Source organism: Desmodus rotundus, chromosome 1 (genome assembly GCF_022682495.2).
Source record: "Desmodus rotundus isolate HL8 chromosome 1, HLdesRot8A.1, whole genome shotgun sequence".
Taxonomy (NCBI): Eukaryota; Metazoa; Chordata; class Mammalia; order Chiroptera; family Phyllostomidae; genus Desmodus; species Desmodus rotundus.
The window spans coordinates 177,646,558-177,673,956 of NC_071387.1; the positions used below are offsets into that span (position 1 = coordinate 177,646,558).

Below are 27,399 nucleotides of genomic sequence, written 5' to 3' on the forward strand. Positions count from 1 at the left end.
GGCGCGACGTGGTGCGCAGGCGCAGTGTCCTCCCTCCACGACCCTGGGCGCGGCGAGGTGCGCAGGCGCGGCGCGACCTGGGGGCTGGTTGCAGTACACTGCGAGGGTAGAGATGTCCGGGGTTCGGGTCGTGTCGCAGCTGCTGCGCGCCAGGCGCCTGGCGCTGAATGGGGCGGTGAGTCGGCGTCACGGGCGCGTCCGACCCGGGCTGGACAAGGGCAGAGCGGGTGGGGGCTGAGGTGGGGGCAGAAGGTCCCTGCAGGCCGCGCCAGACTTTTTCCGAAGCCGGTCGGGCCGCGTCCGGGTGAAGGTCACATTCCCGGAGCCTCCCTGGATCTCTCCTTTGTTCAGGGTGTGGATGCACCGTTGGGCCTAGGTGACGAGCCTCCGCTCCCAGCACGTGAACGTCAGGAGGAGGCGGGTAGCGGCCTGTAGGTGCCCGGGGCCTCGAAATCCCAAAACGTTAGTAGAATTGGGATGGAGGCAGAACCGTGACCGCGGAGGCCAGCAGGGTGGGCCACTCTGTCTGCCGCCTATGGGACCGTCCTGTCCGGTCCCCGCAGCTCTGCGGTGGGGCGAAGGGGTGGCAGGGAGGCTTTCGAGCCTGTGGCCCCCGGCCTCTATCCCGGCTCCGTCCTTGCCGCCCAAGGCGGGGTGAACAAACGCCTAACAGCCGCACCTCGGCTTGCCTTTCAACTGTGTGCAAAACCGGGCCCCTTTTCGAGAACGCATTGATTGTGTGTCCACACCGAGGCCTAGCAAAAAAGTTTAGGCCCTTCATTTTGGATTTTGTGCTGTGTCCTTTGTGCACACTTTTAAAAATCAGGCGAAGAATTTCAGCGCAGTGACTGAAAAACCACGTTTGGGAGAGGACGCTGGGACAGTGGTTTTCCTGCGTTATCTGTGGAGGCGGAGGCGGTGGAGGAGTAGCTTTCCCGGGCCCTCCGTGCTGGGTTTGTCAGACACACTCCCTACGAGTACTTCACAATCGGTAATTCACGGTCTCCGTAAACACAGTAACTTGTAAAGGATTTAGTTATTTGGTTCTTTTAAATGAGGTTGTTCACCCACCTACTTAGAGCTTACAAGTTCCGGTAGGAACCAAGGCATTCAACATTGACATCATACCAGCAGTTTTCTCCTTGAGAAGTATGTACTAAACATTACATTAAATGTGAGAGGGTTTAGTCGGCCATCCCATCCCGCCAACACCGGAAAGCATTTTAAATACTATAACGGGTTTACTGCCCAGAGGCGCCCCCCCCCCCCCCGCCCCCACTTCCATACTGGGCTCTAAGACGCGATTAGGTATGGAGTCCAAGTGAAGTCTGGAGTTCCATGGGGTTTTGTCAGTCCGCCAAACATGAACAGACCCGAGAGTGCTTCCTGCTTGTTAAGTGAAGTGACAGATTGGTAACTGGTGGTGACTGGAAAAGGGCTGATAACGTCTTTCCTCAACCGGACTGGTGCCCAAGCATTCCTTACACAGTCTCAGACCCCCTCCAGCCTGTGGAACTGCCTCATCCACCACGCACCCTTTGTCGGTTTATGAAAACCAAATGTATCCTTTACCCAGGCAGAGCTGGAATTCTGGCCTCTGGCTTGAGCTCACAGCTGAAAGTGAGAGTAAGGTTCTAAGCACAAGAGGTCAGACTGTGGAAACCTTTGGTACTGACCTGGTTGGACGCGATCGCTGTTCAATCAGCTCTTAGCTGCCAGCTTTTTACCTTCTTTTTCTCCTCGGATCTTCGCCACCGTCCGGTGTTTAGGTGGTTGTAAAGGTGGCAGCAAGATGGAGATGGTAAAATTGAACAAGGTAGGCCCGCAAAAGAGGGTCTTAGGTTTCTAAAATCTTTTTATCTTGATGAAGATAGGTTTTCCTGTGGAAATTCTGCCCTCAAGCAATATTTTTATTGGCAGTTAAGATTGGCAAGAACAAAAGCATCAATTTGACACAACAAAAAAAATTTATGGTGCCAACTGAGAAATGTCCACAGAAAGTAGGTACTGAGGGTAACTTGAATAAATGCCACAGAGAATTTTTCTTTATCTCATTTTGTACAATTCTGCGGTGTTTCTAAGTCATTTAATATTATTTATAACTGCTTTCAAGTTACAAAATTATCAAACCTGTTTTACCATTATTTCCTTTCCAGTTGTCCTAATGCACTGACACAATTTTCAACTGTTCCAAATAGTTTAATGGAAAGGAAAAGTAAAACCGAGGACCTCAAATAGTTGTTGGTTAACTGATTATTTCAGATAAGAGGTTTGTGCTTGGGGTGCTCTATTAAAAAACCAGAAGTGGCTGTGGTGAGGTAGTTTTATTTACTTACAGCAAGTAAAGGAAAGGGGGTTCAGGGTTAGTATCTAAAGCCCTGCCTCGGAGGAGGGAGGCTTAGCCATTGCTTGTATTCCCTATTTGGTCAATTACATGTTGATTTCTTCTGTGCAGTTGCTTCATTAATCAGTTGTCTGACTTCTTTCCTCACCCTCTTTACTGCTGCATCTGCAAAATACTGTGCTATATTATAACATTTAGCAAGAAATAGCATTTAGAACTGCCCGGACCTTGAGACCCTTGTCCAATCTAATTTCTTTGTATGTATTGTTCTGAATGTTTTAATGGTGTGTCTAGAATTATGCTGTTTTGCTTCTTGGCATAAGTGCCAGTCGCATAGAGTTTTGTGTTGTGTGTGATGTTTTCCCAGTTCACTTGAATAATTGTGGCTCAGTTTTGATATATAACTTGGATATTCATCTTAATTTGGAGTTCCAGAGATTATTTTCCCCCCAGGGGTCCTTAGATAGTAGGGAAAGTACAGGATCTGGAGCTAGCAGGCAGACCCAAATCCAGAGCTCAGGTACCCCGGATGGACTCAGTTTCTTTATGGAGTTAATGAGGATTCTGTGACGTAATGTGTGAAACCTTTGTGTGTGCTCATCTGAACCAGGGCCCACAGCTTGCAGCCTGTATTACAATCTTGTCAGCTGTATTTCAAGCATCCTGTTGTAAAAATCTTTAAATTTTTAATGAAAATAATTACACGTAGTTATAAAAAAAAAGAAAAAAGTCAATGAGTGCAGAAGACCTTATGAATGAAAATGAATAAGACCCCTTTTCCCCCAGACCTGTCCCCCAATGAAGTCAGTTCTGAATTGTTTCTGGTATTGACCCCTGGTGTTTACCTCCATGTCTCTGGTTAATATGCGGGTGCATCTGTATCCATTTTAGGCATGGAGTTTCGCTGGTAAGGATTTAGTTTACTTATAGCATTCTACTTCCCACATTCTCAGTCCTCCCAATATAGTTAAGCAACCACTTTCAGATCCTCTCTTGGCTAATTTTGTTGTCGTGCTGACTGTACTTACAAATGAGTTTCTTGTTCACGATTCATAGGTGCATTCTGTTAGATGAGGACTCCGCACTTTGCTAGATCAAGGATATCAACCTCTACCCTTCTCCTTCGTTCTCCCTAATCCAGTCACCTGTACTTTTATGCTGTTAAAAGGTGTGAGTGCCTTTTAGTTGTACTTTAGGTAGATTTCCCTATTCTTCATGTTGCCCTTTTAGACAATGTTTGATGGTTTCTCTTAAAAAAACATTAGATTAGTAAATGACATAAAATTAGTTTTATCTAAAGACAGAAACTGCGTTACAGTTGGACTCTCCAGATTCTACAGTCAGCCTCCCTCCCCACTCCAGTCAGATTTAGATACAAATTAGTGTCACTCACGTGTGTGTCTGTTTACTCAATGTGAATATCCAAACAAGAAATTACCTAACGAGAAGTTGCCTAGGAAATCTCACTGTTCTGTTTTAATTTGATATTACAGAATGTACTGTCTTTATTGGTACTATAACCTATATTTATATTGAACTTCATAAAGTTTTCAAGAATGGTTATATTAAAATTCTTTCAATGACTTCATTCTTTGTTAAAATATGATTTTTACCATTAAAAAAAGTTAAATTGAAGCAGAGGAATATTTATTCTTTTTAGTTCTTTTTAATTCATTTCCTGAAAGAAAACACTAAATTGACTATGCCAATAAAAACAAGTGTGCTTAAAAATAAAAATAAATTGGACATTTTAAGAATATTGTTCTTATCAGCCCAGCTCTTTAAAAATCCAAGCGACCACTTTGTAATTGGAGCTATTAAAATAAACTCAAATATTTGTGCCAGTCATCATTTGGTCTCAGAGTTAGAAGAAGCTTTAAAGGTAGGAGCCACCTGCGACTTTTCCTCACAGGAGGCCGAGTCACCGAGCCCTGGCCTCGGTCCTTTCATCGTGCAGGGAAGGCCATTTACTTTGCCATGGCTCAGTTAGAGTTCATACTGTGTTTTGCAAAATTCTCTTCCCATAATTCCCACTTGTTTATACCACAGGATAATTTTTTTAACCCACGGGATAAATAACATCTCTTCAAATTGCAGAATACTTGAAGGCATCCCTTACATCCCCTGTTGTCATTGTTGAATGTACTTATTTCCTAAAGCTGTTCTTTCTGTAATTTCTAAGACTCATTGGTTTATTAATAGTGTACTAAAATGCAGTCCTCAGAATGGAAAGATATATCCCCTAAGTTAATGGCCATTCTTAGTATATGAGAATGTTGATTCTCATGCTGGGCTGTGATTTCATTAGTACCAGTTTTCTCGGGTACATGTTTATAGGATGGGCCCATGAAGCTGAGACTTGGAGAACTGTAGAGGTTCTAGGGAAAGGCCAGGGATAAGTGTCCAGACAGAGGGAGTGGCCCTGTGGTGTAGGTAGATGAGAGGTGGTGTGGCTGAAGCCTAGTGCAGATGTGGAGAGTGATGGAGCAGGACTGCGAGCATCTCTGGACCTGGGATCGTGGTGCGTACAGTGGAGGGATAATGGCACTGTTGCCTAAGTGTCTCAGCAAGCAGCAGAGCCTGTTCTAGAGCATCGATCTCCTGAACAAGGTCCCGTGCCTTTCCCAGTGAACCACAAAGCCTCACAGATGGGTGGAGCTCCAGTATGAAGAGAGTTATGATGGGTTCAATTAAAGTGTTTCCTTGTTTGCAAAACTGCTGCTTAGACAATGTAGATGTCTTCCCATTGTCCCAGATGTCCATTTAAGTAGCATAAATTAAGAAGTTAATGTGAAAGTATACCTGCCTGAGTCAGTAAGTATCCTGTTTGGAAACCAGCTTCACCTAGAATGGCTTTTCCCAGAGTGCCAAGTCCCCTGTGGGCTTGCCTAGGTCCTTAGCACCTGCCCCACCCTTCGGATTTCGGTGCAGACTCCCGGGTGAGGTTTCTAGGTGAAGGGAAGCACCTAAGTACATAAAAAGGTTAACAAGGTAGTAGAGGACATTTTAATTACAAGTCCCCTGTACCTTCAAGACACTTAGTGCTCTCCATCTGTCTCCGCAGCGGCCGGCAGCAGTGCAGACGGGACCCCGCGGTTTTCACTTCACTGTTGATGGGAATAAGAGGTCATCTGCCAAAGTTTCAGATTCAGTAAGTTCATGGCTGCTTGTTCCATTGTAAGTGATTTTCTTGGCTTGGAGAGGTAATGAGCTATACCAGTTCTTACTGTATTTGAGTAATACACAGATCTTATTTAAAGGAAAAAATTCTCATTCCAGTGTATGCCCAGGTTTGTTTTTTTTTTAGTGTAGTTAATGTAGTACAAATATGAACATAGATATTACCATTTTTTCTTAACTTGTTATGTATCTGTAAACCAGATGAAAATTTAAACAAGTAAAACAACAAAATCGTGAAAGACAAATGACGGACACACAGTGTGTACTGTGGTGGGTGATAGCACCCTGCCCCACACAGGACCGTGTGGGCTCGGCGTTCAGTGGGCTTGTCCACTCCCTGTTGAAGACACTGGAATTTGCCTACAGGTTCTTTTCTCATAAGCGCACAGTAGTTACTGAATACAGGTTGGCTCCTTGTCAGTCAAAAGTGCAGAGGTGGGCCTGGAGTAGAGTGGTGGTCCTTGTCCTTCTGCCGTCGCACAGCTGAGCTGGAATGCGCTTATCTAACTGAAAACGACATTTAATTTTAACGTGTTCGTGGGAAGCGCGCAGATCACAGTGGAGAGTTGTGATCTACGCTGCATTCTAAGCTCAGATTCATGTAAGTCTATATATGTAGGTGCAAACAAAAAAAGAAGTTAAATAAACATACGATGATTAAAAAGGAAAGCCAACATTATAATTGGTATTTTGATTGTGTTGGTGCTTTCGTTTGTGTCTACAGCTCCCTGCTTGGAGGTGTATCTTTACGTTTTCAGCATTCCAGCTAACGTTGGTTTCCTAGCTCCACAGGGTGGTTGGCTCTACCCAGTATGGGTAGAGCTGGCTGGCCCCTTTCACGGAGGGTTTGCCCAGCACATCTCAGGACTACAGGTTGTTGGTATCAGCCTCACGCAGGGCAGAGGCCCTCTGAGTACTTGGCCTTTTCATATTTCTTCTTTCATTCCCTTTAAGCCCTTTCACTGTAGCTACAGTCTCCATGTTCAGCATAGTTGAATGGGTGATTGACTGGTGAATTTTTCTTTTCCAGATTTCTACACAATACCCAGTAGTGGATCATGAATTTGATGCAGTGGTGGTTGGCGCTGGAGGGGCAGGCTTGCGAGCTGCATTTGGCCTCTCTGAGGCAGGGTTTAACACGGCCTGTGTTACAAAGCTCTTCCCCACCAGGTCCCACACCGTGGCAGCCCAGGTGAGAAAAGGGGCTCTCCCAGTGCTTTTGGCACCTGCGAGGCACTGTGCAGTGCAGCCCCCTGCCACAGGCGGCCTTCCCATCGTGTTCCTGGCGCTCACTCGGCCCCACTCCCTTAGGGATCCCTGCCCACACTGCCCCCACTCCCATTGCCTGGGGCCATGTTGTCAGCTTTTTCTGCTTTAGTCACACTCAGGGATTCTGTGACCACTCCACCTAGCCCCCTTCCCCTCTTCTTGGTTTAATTTTCTTTACTGCACTTACCAGTCCAAAATGGGCTCGTCTGGGGGCCTGGTTTCTATCTGCTCTGAATCTGGTGGTTACTGCTGCGTCCCCATTAAGTGTGGTGGCGATGAGCTTCGATGATGGCATGAACGTGCCGGACAGAAAAGCAGTGGCTCTGGATTTAGGGAAGAGGACAAACGTAAGGTAAAAATTACTCAGTGGTTTCATAATTTTGTGCTTTCATTCTGGCACACTGTAGGTGTGCGCAGGGTGTATACAGGTGGTATTCCAAAATCATGGTTGACTATCTTTTCTTTATAGAGACAACAGAGTATGTGGTGACTTTCCGGGGACCATAAAAGCCACTGTGATCTGGAACAGTCTGCATTCAGTGTCCAGTAGCATTCTACAGGCTGTCCAGATACTTTGTTCTAAGCTATGCTTTGCGAGCTAAAGAATAAATTATACCTTTGCAGAATCCATTGTCTTAAAGGACAAATCCATTGTCTTAAAATACAAATAATTCTGAATAATGTTATGAAAAAGAAGTATTTAGGTAGTGCAGTATTAATAAAATAAAAAGAATAACGAAAGGATAGCTTAACTTGCATGTTAGTTCTTGAGAAAAGAGGTGTAGTTGGGAGGATGAGATAAGGTAGGGGCCCGGCAGAGTCCGGAGAGCACTTCTGGGATGCCCAGGAGACAAGGCGCCTGTGGCCCTGCTTCTTACAAACAGCAGCCATACAATAAATAGCATGCATGCATGCACCGGCCCAAGTATTTCTGTGTTGCTTTGTACCAGATTTCTGTAGTCTGCTACTTCTCTGATACTTAACGTATTCTATCAGGGCTGCGTTGGGTTTGCAGTTGGAGGGGTTGGAGAAGGGAGGAAGAGAGTAACAAGGTTCCTCACACTCTGCCAGTGACTCAGTTTGTCCTGACACATAACTTGGGAAACTGAGGCACAGCAGCACTAAGTGGGGAAGGAATTCCAACATGGGTGTGCTCAGTTCAAAAGCTGCGATTGAGTAACAGTTAGAAAAAAGAGAGGTAAGTTAGAAAATGTGCCTTGTGTAAAAAAGATTGTCTAAGGAGGAGGGGGAGGCCAGTTTCAACTTGGGGAGGACAAAGGCGAGCCTCACATTTGTCCCTGAGCTGCAGTTTCTGTGCCTCTGAGGGGTGGAAGCAGTGGGGATACGGCGGGGATGGGGTGGCCATGCAGAGCAGAGGGAAGTGGGGGTGCAGGAGGTGACTGTGAGTTTGGAGTTTATTACTTGGCAGTGCTTCTTGTCTTCAACACATGCCTATGAATACCGTCAGGAACGTTTTGTCATAGAATCACCCAGATCTGTTGAGTGCCTTTTATGTGCCAGGTTTGGTGAGAAGTGTTGCACATGTTACCTCTCACTTAGTTCTCCAGACAACTCTTTAAGGTGCTCGGCTTCATGTCCTGTTCACAGATACAGAGACCGAGGCCGAGGGTTGCAATACCTGGGCCCACATCAGTAGCTCGGTAAGGGGAGGAGCCTGATTTGGAATCTGTCCTGAAATGCTACCTCCCTCTGGTAGTGAAGTCCTAGAACCAGTCTGCAGTCAGGTCCTTCGCAGATAGTTCCCTCATGAGTCCTTGGCTTTGTCCAGTTCTGGTTCCCGGGGAGGGGCCGTGGGGCTCCCATTTGTAGCTCCTAAGTGTGCTCTGTGTTTGTTTCCAGGGAGGAATCAATGCCGCTCTGGGGAACATGGAGGAGGACAACTGGAGGTGGCACTTCTATGACACCGTGAAGGGCTCTGACTGGCTTGGGGACCAGGATGCCATCCACTACATGACAGAGCAGGCCCCCGCCTCCGTGGTTGAGGTAACGTCCTCCCAGTCTGTTTGTAATGGTATCGGTGCAGGTGTGGCTGGCTGGTAAGGGTGGTGACGGGCCAGTGTAACAAGGGAAATCTTTTCTGTCAGCCATTCATTTAGTACAGGAATATTTCTCTCCCCTGATGTGCCAATGTTTTCGTGGAATGTACTAGTACGGCGTTTGCACATTCAGGTTGAAGTTGCTCAGACTAACTTAGCCATGAGTTTCTTGATTCCTTTAAAGTACTAGGTGAGCCCTGGCTGGTGTGGCTCAGTGGATTGAGTGCCGGCCTGCAAACCCAAGGGTTCCTGATCAGGTCACATGCCTGGAGGCGTGCAAGAGGCAATTGATTGATGTTTCTCACCCTCTCTTCCTTCCCTTCCCTTCTCTCTAAAAAATAAATAAAACCTTAAAAATATAAAAGTACTCGCGTTTGTTTTTGTTTCACAGCTAGAGAATTACGGCATGCCATTTAGCAGAACCGAGGATGGGAAGATATACCAGCGGGCCTTTGGTGGACAGAGCCTCAAGTTTGGGAAAGGCGGGCAGGCCCATCGGTGCTGCTGCGTGGCTGACCGCACCGGCCACTCACTGCTACACACGTTGTATGGAAGGGTGAGGCTGCCCTGGGTGCCTGGGGTGGTGGGACATGGTCCACTCTGGCCAAGCATGTGGGGATGAGCTGGAGACAGGCCACCTGGGGATGCGTCAGAGTGTCAGAATGTCAGCTTAAGGTGTAGTGCCTTAAAAAGCAATAGAACAATTTGGTAGGCTATGTGTAGCAATTGTTAATAGGAAAAGGTCTATTTTAGAAAACTCAATCGATAATTATTACATACGCGGTTTGAACTTGTAACCTGTCACACCGAAAGCATAGGAGCAGAGTGCGTATTTTAAGGCCCTTTCACCACTCCTTTAATACTTAGCTGTTAAAACTGGACCAAGGCTTGAGGGCTACTCGTCACTAGATAATCAGGGCAAACTTTGACACAGCCAAAAAAGCAACATTCTGAGTAATATTGATTCAGAATAATAGTATTCTGATTCTTGTTTACAAATGGTGCAGGTCATTGATTTGCAGAAGTCACTGGTAGGACACCAGTGACTTCTGGCCAACTGTGTTGACAAATACGTGACAGGACCTGCTCATCCCACAGAATTGTATGTCACGTGAGAAGCTGACAGTTGCATGAGAGACCCTTCTGTGAGCTGAGGGGACCATCAGATCCAGGGCATGGGCCGTCGTTGTCCATTATTGAACATCTGCTGCCATAGAAATATGCTTATCTGGGTATCCAGTCCAGCAGCCCCCCCCACCACGTGTGGCCATCACAGATGTGTCTGGTGTGCTGAGGGGCTGAATGTTTTGTTTTATTTAAGTGGCTGTGTGTGGCTATCAGCTCCCTTATAGTATAGCCCAGCCGAAGTTGAGACCTGTGGTTCATGGGCCCCAGCTCTGGCATCAAGCCACATGTGGCTCCAGAGAGCCTGGAACACTTCTTAGGATGTGTAGCAAAGGGATGTGTTAGCCCATTGCCATTCGCTTCCTGGTGTTAGCTTCCTCCTGACGAGCACTGACATGTGGGCACCTCTTTACATTTTGTTCATACAACCAAGGGGAGAGCCCTTTCCTGTTGTTTCACGACAACATCAGCACTGTGGCGGTGTGATTCCGTGTCTGTGACTTGTTTCCAGCCTGGGACTCCCCACGGTCTACCCAATCCGTTTGTTACACACCACATCAAGGTTTAAACCTGTTCACATGAACAGCATTGCCTTAAATGTTGGCTTAACATGCTACATGCAATCGAAAATGTGGGATCATTTAATTTTTTAAATTTTTTCTTTTGTTTTTAGTCTTTGCGGTATGACACCAGCTATTTTGTGGAGTACTTTGCCTTGGATCTCCTCATGGAAAACGGAGAGTGTCGTGGTGTTATCGCACTGTGCATAGAAGACGGGTCCATCCATCGCATAAGAGCAAAGAACACTGTTATAGCTACTGGGTAGGAATCTAATTTTTTTTGTATTTAATTTCTCTGTAAGGAAGTTGAGTTTTAGAGGTTTTTTATCCTGATAAAAGTAGAGGTGTTTTGGACATGTGGTTCAGACACAGGCTGTTTCTTAGCCTGTGAGGCAGTCACTTTGTCAGCTGCAGTGCCTCCTCTCTCAAGGGGGCAACAGTAGCACCCGCCTCTGAGGTGGGTAAGAAAGTGTCTTATTATCATTGTGCAGTGGGGAGGACCCTTAAGGAAACTGAGGCCTAGAGAGTCATGTGACACTTGGAATAATATCTCTTGTTTTAATGGATACTTTAAAAAAGAAAGATTTTATTTATTTATTTTTAGAGAGAGGAGAAGGGAAGGAGAAAGAGGGAGTGAATCATCAATGTGTGGTTGCCTCTCATGCTCCCCTTACTGGGAATATGACTCACAACCCAGGCATGTGCCCTGACTGGGAATCGAACCAGTGACCCTCTGGCCTACAAGCCTGTGCTCAATCCAGTCAGCTACACCAGTCAGGGCTAATGAATACTGTTTTATACTGGTTTTTCGGTTAGATAAGTACTCTTCATTCACATGATGAAAATACATAAATTCCACTTAATACCATCTGTCTGTTATTTTAACACTTTAAAAAGGTGACCATAAACATTTAAAAATTTCATTGTAACAGTGATATATGCTTATCATAAGAGAAATCTCTCAGATATCACAAAAGCACTGGAGTACAAATGAGAGTACCTCCCGGTTGCCCAGGGTAGTGCGTGTAGAGGGCAACTCTGGTGGTGCCGCGTGGGCTGCTGTCCTCTTGGTGCCGTTGGAAAGGAGGTTCCGCTGTGTGGAGTCCCACCCTCTCTGGGCCGGCTTGTCTGTTTTCCAGAGGCTACGGGCGCACCTACTTCAGCTGCACGTCTGCCCACACCAGCACCGGAGACGGCACCGCCATGATCACCAGGGCAGGCCTCCCCTGCCAGGACTTGGAGTTCGTTCAGTTCCACCCCACAGGTGGGATGGGGCTGTCTTTGTGGAACCAAAGCTGTTTGTGTCTTTATTTATTTATTTATTTATTTAAAATTTTATTTTTTAATTATTTTATTGTTGTTCGATTACAGTTGTCTGCATTTTCCCCCCACCACCCCCCCTGCAATGCCAGCCAAACCCCACTCCCTCCCTTGCTTCCACCCACTGAAGCTCTTTCTGTCTTCTCAGCACTCAGTGCCCATGGAATGCTCCTCTGCAGTTCCTATACAAACTTACCCACCTTCTCTTCTCCCAGGTCCTAACTTGTCACTTCCTCGTAGACTTTCCCTGCTTCACCCACGGCAGTGGAGGTCCCGTCTTAACTACACCTTGGCCAGGTGTACTTAGTCGTAAAGCAGTGGTTGTGCCCCTTTCCCCACTGGGTTGTCAGCTCCGGAAGGCAGGGGCAGGTCTCTCTCATTTATTGCCATGTTCTCAGTACCTGGCACCTGGTAGGACCTCAGTCAGGTTTTACTGAGTGAATGTCCTGAAAGCGAGGCGGAACACATGTGACCAGAAAAGTGGCACTGGCATATTTCAGTTTGTGGGGAGAACACCAGGCTGCCACGGCAACAGTGCCATCAGGGTGTAGCTCTGACAGGCAGGGCTCCGTGAGGTGCTGATGAGTGAGGGTGCTGGTCATGGCGGAGATGTGCTCGCCTTGGGTCATCAGGCGTTACAGGTGTGGGATTCAGATCGTACAAGTGTGGCATCGGCTGGGATCGCAGGTTTGAGAGATTTGCCGGGATGTTATCCATAAGTGAATCCCGACTCTGTCTCTTGGGAGATCAGTCTCATCCTGACCTTCCTTTCCGGGTTGCTTTTCTGGTCTGTCAGCCCGGAGACTCCACACCCGGTGGCAGTGGCCCCATGTTAAGAGCTAGACCTGTGTTTTCTCTGTGCTCTTTGTCAGTGTGTTCTTTCTGATCCCTGGCAGGGATGGAAATAAATAATGCATTAGGTGGTTTTATAGTTACTAGTTCAAACCAGACTTTGGAATTCCCTCTGTGATTTATTTAGAGCTCCATTTCTCATGCTTCCTATTCAGTGTGTGAGAAATAAAGCATTGGAAAATGGTTTATTTTCAATGCCATTGAAAGTAGGAACACTGAAAAGCAAGTGAAATGTAAGAATTTGCATTCTCGTTTTAGAATCAAGATAACTCTTGGTGTGTGAATTAAAGTGTGAGCTCTCAAATTACATTATGTATCTGTCACCTTTGTTAAAACTGGAGCATGACTTGGCATTCCTCATTTTCATTACATCGAGGACCAAGTTGAGGAGAAGGGAGCAGATCTCATGTGTGGCCAGGCTTGAGTTTGGTCTCTGCCCTTCCCAACTGTGGGATGTTGGGCAATTTACTATGTTTTAATTGCCCTTCTCTGAAACTGGGGATAATATTACTTAGAATCATTATACATTGCAAGTACAATGTAAGTATTAGCTAGATATTATTACCATTGTTGGTATTTGGTTACTTTGTTTTTTATTTATTTTAGAAAGAGAGAGAAGGGGGAGAGAGAGAGAAACATTGATTTTTTGTTGTCACTTTTTTGTGCATTCGTTGGTTGATTCTTTTACGTGCCTGACCGAGGATTGAACCTGCAATCTTGGCATATGGGGATGACACTCCAACTAACTGAGCTACCAGGCCTGGTGGTATCTGGTTACTTTAGATACAAACTTTCCAAGCACCTGTGCACGCGTGTGCGCTCTCTCTTTCTCTCTCTCTCCCTCTCTCTCTCTCTCTCTCTCTCTCTCTCTCTCTCTCTATATATATATATATATATATATATATATATATATGTATGTATGTATGTATGTATGTATGTATGTATATTTTTTTAACCTAAGTCATCACAATTTCAGGGTGCAAAAGGGTGTTCAAATATTAAAACAAAACAAGATATTCTACATATATTTAGTTGTGCTTAAAGGTAAAAATGCAGTGAAAACCAGAGTACTCAGCAAAGCTGCATCATTGTCCACGGCAGCTGTCCTCCCTCCTCACTGCAGTTTTATCAGGGCCTTTGTTACAGAAACTTCCTACTTACTATTCCTTAACTCTTTCCTGTCTCACTTACACTGTTGACCTTCCTGTAGCATCCTCCCCCCAAATGTCTTTCAGGAAATACTTGCACAGGCCTAGCACTGTCAGATTATGAATATTTCAGTAACTGGGCTCTTTGCAGGCATATACGGTGCCGGTTGTCTCATCACGGAAGGATGCCGTGGAGAAGGTGGCATTCTCATTAACAGTCAAGGCGAGAGGTTCATGGAGCGATACGCCCCAGTCGCAAAGGACCTGGCCTCCAGAGACGTCGTTTCTCGGTCCATGACGCTGGAAATCCGTGAAGGAAGGTCTGTGTGACTGTCGTCAAAGGTGTCTGAGTGCACGTACATGCAGGCACAGCCTCCTTTCTCTTTGGTGGCTATTGTTCACGTCTGTATTTTAACATGGGCTGGTGTGGCTTCTGTGTGAGTTCAGCACCCACCCCCACCTCTGTGTAGGCAGCCAGGCTTTTGCCTCTGCTACTTCTGGCTGTTGTCTGTTAGTTTATGTTTCTCTAAAGAGTTACATTTTGAGAAGTTTAGCCAGTTTGATCTAAATCTTTCTCAAATGTTTGGAACATACTTGAGCGAGTGTGAGTGTGTGGTAGAGACACAGTGTTGTTGGAGAGGTAAGATAGGCCACCCCAGCTGGAAGGTCGTGCGTGAGCCTTTGGTGTTGTGTTGTGTTTTCACCCACATTTTGGTACCTTCAAGGTGTGGGCTTTTGTTCTTCAACAAGGCAGCTTTAGGCTCTTCACTGAGCCTTACTGTGGTGACACGTCAAATACGTGCTGATAGGCCTTTGGAGGTTTTACATTTTTATGTAAAAATATGAGAAATCAAATGATTTTGGAGTATTTGGCATAAAAGGACTTTCTAATGCATTACCCAAGAAAAGTGTAGCAAACTGTGAGGCCAGCATGTCTGTCCGTGGTGTTCATGGCTGTGTCCAGCATCTGGAGTCCACCCTGGCACATAATAGGTGCTTAGAAAAGACAAGATGACTGAGTTTTATTTAGTGTCAAAACTGGGGAGCCTTATGTGCTTCGATGATTCCAGAATGTCATTTTTCCTGTAATCACTGTTCTTTGACTTACGTTGCACTGTCCTTTGTGACCAGAGGCTGTGGCCCAGAGAAAGATCACGTCTACCTGCAGCTGCACCACCTGCCCCCGGAGCAGCTGGCCATCCGCCTGCCTGGCATTTCGGAGACGGCCATGATCTTTGCGGGTGTGGACGTCACCAAGGAGCCGATCCCTGTCCTTCCCACTGTGCATTATAACATGGGCGGCATTCCCACCAACTACAAGGGTCAGGTGATTTCACAGCAGGGAAGACGATGGGGACAGTGGGCCTGCCTTGCAGTTGTCCCTTTAGAGCTTACAGGAAAAGGCAGATATTTTTCTCAAAAAAAGTACCAGTTGTTAGGCTGAACTTTAAATTGCTGTTAACTGGAGAACAGAGGAAGCCCTCACTTATATTCCAGTTTTTACGTTCACTCCTTAATAACAATTCTGAATATTTACTAATCCCTCCTTAGTAAATAGTCATGGATATCATTTACAGTTTTTTCCTTTATGATCTTAGGTTATTTTTACAGTGACCTTGTAAATTGTGTGTTCTGTACAGTTAATAAATATGTTTGGGTGGTTTGCAGTTCACAAAGAGCTTTGCAATCACTTTATCGTAGTCCCTTCTCAGGTAAGGCAATCGGAATTGTATTCTCACTAGTAAATGAGTAATAAGTTGGAAGAATCGGAATTATGACTCAAGTCTTCCACCTCATAGTTTAATGTTCCCGTACCCTGCTCTGCACCCTTCATCTGAATCCAGAATCAGAGGGTGGGAATAAAGGGGGTCAAGTCAGGTGGTGGCTGAGGCTTCTGATAAGAAGTAGTCACAGGATCGAAATCACAGGTGCTGCCGTTTGGGGTCCTTCGACCTCAGCCTGGGGACACTGGGGTAACCGAGTGTCCCGAGGCAGAGGGAGGAGGCTGGGCAGATAGGTCCAGAGGGTTCCCTGCAGGCAGAGAAGACCCTGTCCTTGCTCTGACCTGCAGCATGGCTGCTCCTTGGGGAGAGCCTATGCGAAGTGCACTCTTCCTCTTTACTCCCTTTCCTGCAGGTTCTGAGACACGTGAACGGCCAGGACCAGGTCGTGCCCGGCCTGTACGCCTGTGGGGAGGCTGCCTGCGCCTCGGTGCACGGAGCCAACCGTCTTGGGGCAAACTCGCTTTTGGACCTGGTCGTCTTTGGCCGGGCATGTGCCCTGAGTATCGCGGAGTCCTGTAGACCCGGTACGTTTTCTACAAGTAGCTGGCCAGGGCGTTTCAGGGGGCAAAAGGTTACAAAGTCAAGGTCTGTAATTGGAGATTTGCTTAGTCATACAGCGTCAGTATGGTTTTCCCCTGGAGGGGTGGAAACAAATTTAGAGGTTTACATGGTGGCACACTGGAGCCTGGACACAGCTGGGTAGGGCATCTTAACAGTTAAGAGGGTAACATGTTTGATCAAAACTTTTTTTGCAGTTAGTATGTTCTGCTTAGAAAAGTCACTATTAGAAAATGGTTATTTGGAGGGGAAGTTTACCACATATTACTTGATATAAATTGCTTGCGGTGAAATATTTTAAACTATAGGTATAAATGAATATATAACTTTTGGGTATTTACAGAAAAGTAATTTATAATTCAGACCATTTTAAAAACAGAATGTAACTAAAGGAGGAAGGGATGATTGACGCAAACAAAACAAAGGCTGGGTCACGGCTCTCCCCCTTCGGTGATAGAATAGGTGTTAGTGGTGATCTTCTTCTTGTGGCAATTTTAAATACCCGCAGAGGAGAAGACACTGTGTGCTGAAAGCATAGATCTACATTTAGTGCTGCTAAGACAGGTCGGGGAGTTGCTCTGACCTTCCAGAGGGTCCTCCCATTGGTCGCCTCGCCCCGTTTGTCCAGAACAGCAGTGTGAGGTGGAGACACTCTTCCCGAGGCAAGGCTAGTGGGATTCCTGGGCCCCGACTCTGCATTTACATTTCACTGGTGTTAACTCTTCAGTGTCAGTGTCGCTGTTCTTATCGAACAGAGATTTTTGTACAAATTTTAAATTGCTGAAAGTGATGCTATGAAAACAGTACAGTCTTGCTAACCACTAATTAAACACAACCCTTAGCGTAGCAAGATGCTCTACCCTCTTTTGTATCTGCAGGTGTCAAGATGTACATAATAAAAAGGACAGTTACATGTTCAGAGACACTTCATGCTCTGTCCACAGCTCCCGGCTGAAACGCAGAGGCGGGGCCTTTTCTCCAGTCCTTGTCTCAGTGGCAGGAATTAAACCCGCCGTGTCCAACTCCAGTGCTCATTTCCCTGGCAGGGAGCCTGATACCAAATCTTCCAAAGCAAAGCAGAAAACTTGAGGTTCCCTTTCTTTGAAAATGAGAAAAAGGAAGCTTCAGAAGCATACCTTATACTTCCGTATCTGAAGGGTCAGCGCGCAGTTAAAACGTCCTGAACTCAGCAGTGAAAAGGAACGAACTGCCCATACGTGCATCAACACAAATGAACCCCAGATGGGTTAGGCCCTGTGATCCAGGCTCAAAAGACCACATTTGTATGATTCTGTTTATATAATATTCTGGAAAAGGCAGAACCAGCCACTGAGATGGATCCGTGGTTGCCAGGGACTTTGTCCTGCTTGAGGTGGGGCCTATGCATCTCCCTGTCCAAACAAAACTCTGCACTAAAGCTGGTATTGTACCTTAATTATACTTTGACTTTTGAAAGTTCAAAAAGGAAAGGAGAAATGTTTGTACCACTACTTCCCTCAAAATATGAATATTTTAAATATTAATGTGATTAAACCCTCTTCTATATCTTAATTATGGTAGTTACAGGAATCTGTATGTGTATTAAAATGTGTAACACTGTGTACCTAAAAAACAGTTTTACTAAATGATAATTTTTGTTAAAGATTTTATTTATTTATTTTTGGAGAGAAGCAAAGACAGGGAGAAAGAGAGGGAGAGAAACAGCAATGTGTGAGAGATGCATCAATTGTTTGTCTCTTACACGCCCCCAACCAGCGACCTGGCCCACAATGCAGGCATGTGCCCTGACCAGGAATTGAACCGGGGATCTTTCGGCTCACAGGCCAGCACTCAATCCACTGAGCCACACTAGCCAGGGCTAAATGATAATATCTAAAAACATTAAAAACAAAAGCAGATGGAACACCAGCCTGCCAGAAGAGCTCAGGGAGATCATAGAGTAGCCAGTGCCCCTGCTTTATCTGTGGACCTTTGTCTCCTGTGTTCATACCTCCTGCATGTATTACATGCTGAAGAAAATGCATTTAAAAATATCCTTCCCAAAAAAGCCTTAAAAATACTGAAAATATTTATCTTTTTAGAAAGCCAAGAACAGCAAACCTTGAGATGTAGTTAAGTGGGTATAAGGTTCGGGATCAGCGAGAGATATAAACACAGCTAGCCAGGCCAGCGGGGGGAAGGAGGGGTTGGTAGATTTGCCGAGAACAACTGTCCTGAAGGATGCCACTCTTCCCCTTACTAGAGAGTAATGGTATGAGGTCTGTTTGCATGAATTGAATTTTTAAACTTAAAAGGTGGTTTCTCTTTAGTTCATTTAAAACTTACTTACGGGACATCTACTCTTTGCCAGAAATTTTGTCTTCATGTTTACTCTTTGACCCCCAGTCAACAGAAGGTTCCTCGGGTATAGGGTGGTCCAGATGGAATTATAGGTGCATTTTCCAAACTCCCTAAAAGGTTATAATACACATTTGGTGTCATTTATTTCATCTGGTTTTTCTTGATGTTTTTCAGAATCTAAATTCTAGCTTTCCTTTTTTAGGAGATAAAGTTCCCCCTATTAAAGCAAATGCTGGGGAAGAATCTGTCATGAATCTTGACAAATTGAGATTTGCTGATGGAAGCATAAGAACATCAGAATTACGACTCAGCATGCAGAAGGTAAGAACCTGGACACACTCTGTGGTGAGCAGACTGGTTGCGTCGATAGCCCTGCTCTGGGGTTTGGTGTAAACAGCAGAAGGACATATTCCTTGCTGTATCAAGGAGGAGTAAAAACGAGATTCAATAAGGTAAAAGTGCATGTTTTTCTACATGGAAGTCTGGAGGTAGTGGCCAAGGGCAGTAAATAGCGACTCTGCAGCATCAGAGACTCAGCCTTTCCTCGGAAGCCCCGGGACACTCGCACGCAGGCTTCTTCCCTCACACCATCTCTGGCTGTCCCTGTCCTGTATGTGTCACAGCCTGAAGGAGGAGGGACAGAGGAAGGTCTGAGCTCACTTCCTAGCTGGAAGCTTCCTTTTAGCAGTCTTCCTCTAAGCTCAGCACTTCCCACTGTTGAGAAATTAATCCCATCATCACACCTCACTTCCTCTGGGAAATGCCCTCATACCGGGCCATTGATACCTGAAAGCAAAGTCAGGAAGAGGGGAGCGTGGGTCGGGCTTGGGCACTGTAATCTGTGCATCGTAGGCTGTCTGTCGGAGCGTTTACTTTTTAGATCAGCACGTCTGCTGGAACACTCCACAGAGGTGGAAACATTCCACATCTTTGACCACATGTGACTGTGGGGCATGTGAAATGTAGCCAGTCTGACGAAGGAACTGAATTTTAAATTTATTTAATTTCAGTTTTAATGTAAATAGGTACATGCCATTCGTGGCTACTGCATTGGATAGCACAGGTTTGGATCAATAAAAATAATATGTAAAATGGCTAGGAATCTATCAAACTCTTCTAATACAGGGATTCTTGGTCCATGAATGAGATCTCTGTCCACCTGAAATTATTTGCAAGAATTTCTGTGTGGGGACATTTTCTGAAAAGAAGGCCCTTGCTTTAGTTGGATTTTGAAAGGGGTCTAGTGGCACAGTTACCACCAAAAAAAAAAAAAAAGTAAGTTGCATGTGGCCATATAACTTCCATCTTCAGGTGAGCCTGGGCTCCAGGGAGGCTTCATGGCCTGGTAAGGAAAATAGCGTGAGTGAAGGAACAGAAATATGCTTACGGAGAACCAGTTAAGTGATATCCTGCAGACTTCTGTGGGATGGGGTAGAGAGGGCCAGCTAGGACTGACGCGACCATTGTGTTGTACAGATAATGGAAATGGCACACCCATTGGAGACTGTGATAGGAAGCACTAGAAGCATTCCCATCAAATACTGTGTGCCAGGGGCAGTGTTCTAGATGCCAGAGTCGACATTGTGGGATTTACATTTGACAGGTGGATATTTTTTGTTTGTTTTTTGGGGGTTGTTTTTTTTTTTTTTTTATTGAGTCCAGCTGATAGAATAAGAAACAAAAAAGAAATTAGGTATGTATTGAAAAGAATAGATAAAGTTATCATTACTTACAGATATGATTACCTAAGAATTCCAAGACAATAAACTGAAGAACTAATAAAAACAGTGCAACAATGAAGTAAGGTGTCTGGATAAAAGATTCATTCAAAAATCAGTGGCTTTCCTACTGCAGTAATCCATTCAGAAGTTAATATCTCATCCTCAGTGCAGCCAAACCATTTAAATGCCTTGAATAAACCTAACCTTTTCACCCTTTGTAAAAAGGGTGTGGAAAAGCTAGACTACTGAGGAAGTGAAAAAGTAACTAGATTCTAAGACAGTTTTTTCATTTGCTCTTCCTGAAATGAAAAACTGACATTAGAGTGGTGCATCATTTCAAGGAAGTAGGTGATATGCCTAAATAGAATTAAATTATACAACTACATTAGTGTGATATTGGTAGAGGAAGAGACATCTAGGTAAGTAGAACAAAATCAAGTCCAGAAATAAGCCTGTCACGTCATGCTGGGATTTAGCATATGATGAAGGAGTTTTTCAAGAGCGATGAAAAGTCATTCAGTAAATGATAGGAAACAAAGGCAGATTCTGCTTCTCCTCATGCTAAAATAATTTTCTAGTTTATTTCATATCACATTTCTCAGGAGCATGAACAGTAAAACTCTCAAGGTACTTAATATATGAGGAGCTTCTACAGAATTACCAGCAGAGCAAGCAGTGAGGGTCTCCAGGCCTCTTCACAGCCTGCCAACTCAGCACCCACTGCTAACCACCTCTTTATCTCAGCACTTCTTAGTTTGCATCACCAAGGGGGCATCTGCTGGCTCTGGTGACATTTAACACTGACCTTGTGAGGGGTGAGAAGGTGTCCTATAGCCCTCATGGAGCTGCTGTCTCCTTGGGTACTTGAGGATAGAGAACTTATGCCTTTTTTGCCACCATGTATCGAAAGCTTTAATCAAAACTTTATCATAACATTTATGATAAAAATTTAACAAAGTGGGTACAGAAAGAACATATCTCAACAAAATGAAGTCCATAAATGACAAGGCCATAGCTTACATCATACTCAACAGTGAAAGGCTGAAGACTTTTCCTTGAAGATTAGGAACAGACAAGCATGCTCACTCTCATCACTTTTATTCAACATTGTACTAGAAGTCATAGCCAAAGCAGTCAGGCAAGTAAAAAGAACTAAAATGTATCCAAATTAGAAAAGAAGTAAAACTCACTATTTGCAGATGACATGATACTGGATGTAGAGAACTCTGAAGATCCCACCAGAAAACAACTAGAACTGATAAATGCAGTCACTAAAGCTGCAGTGTACAAAATCAACAGAGAAAAACCTGTGGCGTTTCTATATACTCATGACGAACTCTCAGAAAGAAAAATTAAGGAAATGGCCCCATTTACATTTGCATCAAAGTGAATAAAATACGTAGGAGTAAATGTAACCAAGGAGGTGATAAACCTCTATGCTAAAAACTATAACACATGGATGAAAGAAATTAAAGACGACACAAATAAATGGAGAGAGGGTCTGTACTCCTGGATCGTGAGAATTAATATTGTTAAAATGTCCATACTACTCAAAGCAATCTGTAGGTTCAGTGTAATTCCATTCAAAATCCCAAAGGTATTTTTCACATAAATAATCCTACAAAACAATGTCATTTTTCACATAAATAACCCACAAAAGACCCCGAATAGCCACAGAAATCTTGAAAAGGAAGAACAAACTGGAGATAATCACACTCTATGATTTCAAATTATATTACAAAGCGATAGTAATCAAAGCAGTAGGTATGGTGTTGGCATAAAAACAGGTGTGTAGAGTAGTGGAACAGAGTAGACTAATAACCCATGCATGTATGGTCAATGAATTTATGACGAAGGAGCCAAGAGTTTACAGTGGGGAAAGCACAGCACCTTGGATACATGGTGTTGGGAAAAGTGGACAGCCACAAGCAAAAGCATGAAACTGGATCACTGTCTCACACCACACAAAAAAATGGACTCAGAAATGAATTAAAGACTTGAATGTAAGACTTGAAACCATAAAGCTCACAGAAAACAGGGAGTGAGCTTCTTGACATCAATCTTAGCTATGATTTTTGGGATCTGACAGCAGAGCAAATAAGCATAAACAAGTGGGACTGCATCAAACTAAAAAGCTTCTGCACAGCAAAGGAAACCATCAACAAAATGAAAAGGCAACCTATGGAATGGAAGAAAATAATTACAAATCATACATCTAATAAGGGACTAATATATGGGTATGTAAAGAACTCACAACTTAATAGCAAAAAAAAAATCTGATATGAAAATGGGCAGAGGATCCTAATAAGACATTTTTCCGAAGAAGACATAGGAATGGTCAACAGGTACATGAAAATATGCCTAACAATATTAATCATCAGAGAGTTGGGGAAATGCAAGTCAAAACCACGATGCAGTATTACCTCACGTGTCAGAGTGACTATGTCAAAAGATAAGAAATTGTTGGCAGGGATGTGGAGGAAAGGGAATCCTCATGCATGGTTGGTAGGAATGTAAATTGGTGCAGCCACTATAGAAAATAGTATGGAGGTTTCTCAAAAAATTAAAATGGAACTACTGTCGACTTAGCAATTCTACTTCTAGGTATTTATCCAAAGAAATAACACTGAGTTGAAAGCATACACGCTCCTTTGTTTCCATTGCAGCAGCATTTACAATTTGCAAGGTCACGAAGACGTTGGGAGATAAATGGATAGAGATGAGGCACATGTGTACAGTGGAATATTATTTAGCCATAAGAAGAAGAAAGTTCTGCCACGTACAACATGATGAACCTAGAGGGCATTAGGCTAAGTGAAATAAGTCAGAGAAAGACAATTACCATATACTCTTATATGTGGAACCTTAAAACACACAATAACCAAGCTCATGGGCACAGAGAACAGATTGGTGGTTACCAGAGGTAGGGAATGAGCAAAATGAGTGAAAGGGGTCAAAGGGTACAAATTCCCAGTTAAAAATAACTGAGTCCTGGGGATGTAGTGTGCGTCATGGTGACTATAGTTAATAATACTGTATTGCACATTTGAAAATTGCTGAGAGTATCTCACAAATGAAAAAAAAACACTTCAGTTTAAAATTCAGAGTAATAAGCACGGTGTGGAGTTCCTAGTTTTTCTATTTCATTTACATAAATATTTTACAAAAAATGAAATGCACAAGAGGAAAATCTGAAGGTTCAGCAGTTTTTGACAGGGCTTCTTTGTGTGGATAAAAGTCTCCCAGTGACACTTTGTGTTACAGTCAATGCAGAATCATGCTGCAGTGTTCCGTGTGGGCAGCGTGTTGCAGGAAGGCTGTGAGAAAGTCAGCCAGCTCTACGGAGACCTAAAGCACGTGAAGACCTTTGACAGAGGTGAGCAGTCCCTAGGGCCCTGCACACGGTTGGGGTGCAGGATGTCCTGTGCAGCGATGATTTAGCCCCATCCTGTCTGTCCCTCATGGGTGCCTTTTGTGTCCCCAGGAATGGTCTGGAACACTGACCTGGTAGAGACCTTGGAGCTGCAGAACCTGATGCTCTGCGCGCTTCAGACCATTTATGGAGCAGAGGCCAGGAAGGAGTCACGTGGCGCTCATGCCCGGGAAGACTACAAGGTGCGCCTTTGTGACACACTCATGTGCGCCGGCTGTCCTCCCCATGGGCATCCTCCGTCCCTGACAGACCCTGCAGCTTCTCCACATTATACTCCATTTGGAGTAAAATGAGAGAAGTAAATTGAGAAACTTGCCTTTTCTTTCCTCCTGGTAACTTTTACACCTGTGTTCTCACTGTATTTGTACCACAGAACTTTTTTCGGGCTTTGGGTCAGCATCTCCTGCCGCCAACACTGGCATCTCTAGGCAGAGTGCACTTTTCCTCACTAGGCTGAAGATCAGCCTGCAGCCTGAGGACTGTTGCCAGAAAATTTAAAATGATGAGTAAATGATCATTCTGGGCCTGTGATCATGGGTCCTCATCTTGGGGCCACTATTTTTTTTAAAGAAGCTGATATTTATGTAGAGCACACTTGTCAGATTCTGCCAGAAAAGAGCACTCAGCTTATCAGAGCAAAAAGTCATGACCGGAGGAGCTTGGGGCAAATGCATTCATTTAATGCATTTTAGTGCATTCATTTGTCGTGTGTAGGGAAGGACTGGAAGCTTCTCTCTGGGTTGGCAGCTCTTGTGGCTGCCATGGAAGCTTCATTTCATTCAGTCAGATAGCACGTAGAACCTGCTCACTCTGGGAGAGCACGTCCCATCCTTACAGGCTTAGACGAGAATGTGCTGTGGCTCGAGGTTAGAGGTCTCGTCTCTGCCCCGCCCCGCCCCACCCACACACACTTGCCTCGCTCCACAGAAACAGCAAGTGTTTAGATCTTTGGGGTTTTATTTGAAGAGGCTCTTGTATCCACTACCATGTGCAAGTTACTCCTTAATAGCATTCAGCTTCTCTTTAAGAGATTTTGAAAATTTTAATTTACAGTCGAACCTCAGTTCTTGAATGTCTCCCATCTTGAACAGTTTGGTTCTCGACCAAGTTGTTTGTGGAAAAAATGTCTCGGTTTTTGAACAAAACTTTAGTTCTTGCCCCGACAGCTCTTTCATGCTAATAACCTGTATTGTCAGTCACGTCTTTCAGGTGACAAAAGAGAGAACATGGAAGTATGAGTATGATTCAGTTTTTGAATAAATGGCTTCTCGAACAGCCTTCTGGAATGAATAAGTTTGAGAACCAAGGTTCCACTGTAATTGCTAAGATTGAGGCGTTTAAATAAAAGAGGTTGAAAGAAGTTGAAATCGCCCAGAGTACAGAGTAAAAAGACAAAGAGGAAGTATATGATAAACTTTTAAGTACATAAAAGCACAGAGACAGAACTCTGGACCGTCCCTGCCTGTGCAAACCCACTGCCCAGCTGTGTGGCTTGACCTCAGGGTCCTGACCTCATTAGCCCTTTAGCTGTGGTGGAACTGGGATGGGTAATGGCGTAGGGATCTGAGATGGGCTAGTACAGAGAGAGGGGATTACCAGTAACTATGGAGGCTGGCGGCTGGCACCTCATGTTTCTCCCTTCCCCTCATCTGGTACTTAGTTGCACCCTGTTACATGCTGTGTATTCTTTTAGATGAGATGTACGCAAGTGGTTTTTATTAGGAATAATAGAGGGGCAGATATGGGTTGGAAAATGGACTAGGAAGGCCCTGGCTCTCTAAACAAGGTGTGCTTAGTGCAGTGGGACCTCCTTGTTGAGGGGTTGTGAGGTTCATATCAGACCAGTCTCTCATGTAACATTTTAATGAGTTTTCCATGTTTTGTTATATTGCTGTTAGAGTACTAAGGAATTTGGGGTGTAATTGTCAGTGGGGTTTTCTGAAACGAACTTATTTTCTCTGCCTAGGTGCGGATTGATGAGTATGACTATTCCAAGCCCATCCAGGGGCAGCAGAAGAAGCCATTTGAGCAGCACTGGAGGAAGCACACCCTTTCCTATGTTGATATCAAGACTGGGAAGGTAGGTGGGGAATGTGGTTTGCTCACATGTTCACTAACATAGGGCATTTGATGAACTGGGAGAAGCACCATGGATTTAAATCGACTGCTGCTAAGTTTGAGACACCACTGAAAGAGACACTGTCAGTCAGGCTTCTGTCTGGAAACAGAATCCAGCCTGGGTGGGTGTACAGAAGGGCTGGCTTTCCACAGCATTGGCGCTGGGCATGGAATAAGCACCCAAGGCCTGGTGGCAGGGGTGATTCCTGACCCCATGGAGAGTGGGGGGTGGGACAGGAAAATACTCCTTTTCCCCTCCCCTCCCATTGGCCAGACCACCTGGAAGCAGCCCCAGGGAATCCCAGGGGATGCATGGAGCAAGCAGGGACAAGGAGGGGTGGCCAGGTCCTAGGAACGGCCCACTGAGATTGCAGTGGAGGCTCCTGGTTTTACCCATTGCGCATTTTTGCAACATGCTAACATTTAGAAATAATTAAGATACAAAGTGTTTACCCCTAAGCTTTTCTTAGCTTGTAAGAATAGTCCTAATCCTTTATCTGGGTATTTAGAAATCCAGTTGTACTGTATGGTCATCACTTAATATAGTTTAATCCGGGCAGTCAGTCATGTTCATACTTTTTCATGAAGGCTATTTTCTGGTTGTAGAGGAAGATATCGGACCTCCCTCTCAGTACGACCCTATTTTTAATAATGTTTGGGGTTTTGATGATTATTAAAGAAATACATGCTCATATTAGAAAGTACAGAAGGTACAAAAAGAATAAAGAAAATTAAGTTATAAGTTCACCAATTAGAAATATCCTTTATTGTCATTTTGAAATATTTCTTTTGTGTATGTGTACATTCTTTCCCTTATGTATGTATACAGATACTCAGTTACTAGTAGGAAAAAATGGAAGAAAACACAGTATAAAGATATTCAAGTATGACAAGTATATACAGGGTTTTATCTACTTTTTGGACATTTTTGTAAAGCATCAAGAATTGTGTAGTCATTTTAGTTGCTGTGTTCTACTACACGGACTTACCGTAATTAATTACATGGCTAGTCCCTTGCTGTACATTTAGATCATTTTCAAATTTGTTGTTGAAAAATTCGCCCTGAATACCTTTGTTTTTCAGTGTCTGCATATTTGATTGCAAATCTATTTTTATAGTTAATTTTTCAAAAGAGCATAAGACAGTTGCTGTTAGTACATCTTTGTGTCCCCACTTACCACCGACTCTTCTGTTTAAGGTCTCGCTGGAATACAGACCTGTGATTGACAAAACTTTAAACGAGTCTGACTGCGCCACAGTGCCCCCAGCCATTCGCTCCTACTGACGAGACTGGAGTTGACCTGCTTTTGTAATTATGTATCATAGCTCACCTGTTCAGAACGAAACCGTATGAAAAATCGCCGCTCTAGTGAATAAGGAGTGCCGTCACAATGGAGATTGTCTACCCAGTGGTCAGCAACTTGCCAGTAATTAAAGCCAAACAGCTTACGCTTACCTTTATCCCTTGGTTCATTTTTGTGAAATAATGAAAGTTGGCAGGATTCTTAAATAAAACGTAAGTTACAAACTGAGGTGGATGTAAATGGGTATCTTGCCTCCCCACTTTCACAAACATTTCCTACTTTTTCT

The 27,399-nt window shown here is 44.4% G+C and overlaps 1 protein-coding gene across 1 annotated transcript; it reads left to right on the plus strand.

Moving 5' to 3' along the window:
• The first annotated feature begins 20 nt into the window (after positions 1-20).
• Positions 21-27,341, plus strand: SDHA (succinate dehydrogenase complex flavoprotein subunit A). Its single transcript, XM_024578440.3, has 15 exons — positions 21-175; positions 5,409-5,495; positions 6,555-6,716; positions 8,654-8,797; positions 9,242-9,406; positions 10,649-10,797; positions 11,675-11,799; positions 14,007-14,175; positions 14,987-15,182; positions 15,992-16,163; positions 18,740-18,858; positions 23,523-23,634; positions 23,743-23,873; positions 25,658-25,771; positions 27,008-27,341. Exons 1-15 carry the CDS (start codon positions 113-115, stop codon positions 27,092-27,094), a joined length of 1,995 nt encoding a protein of 664 aa, XP_024434208.2. The 5' UTR covers positions 21-112; the 3' UTR covers positions 27,095-27,341.
• Positions 27,342-27,399: the final 58 nt, after the last annotated feature.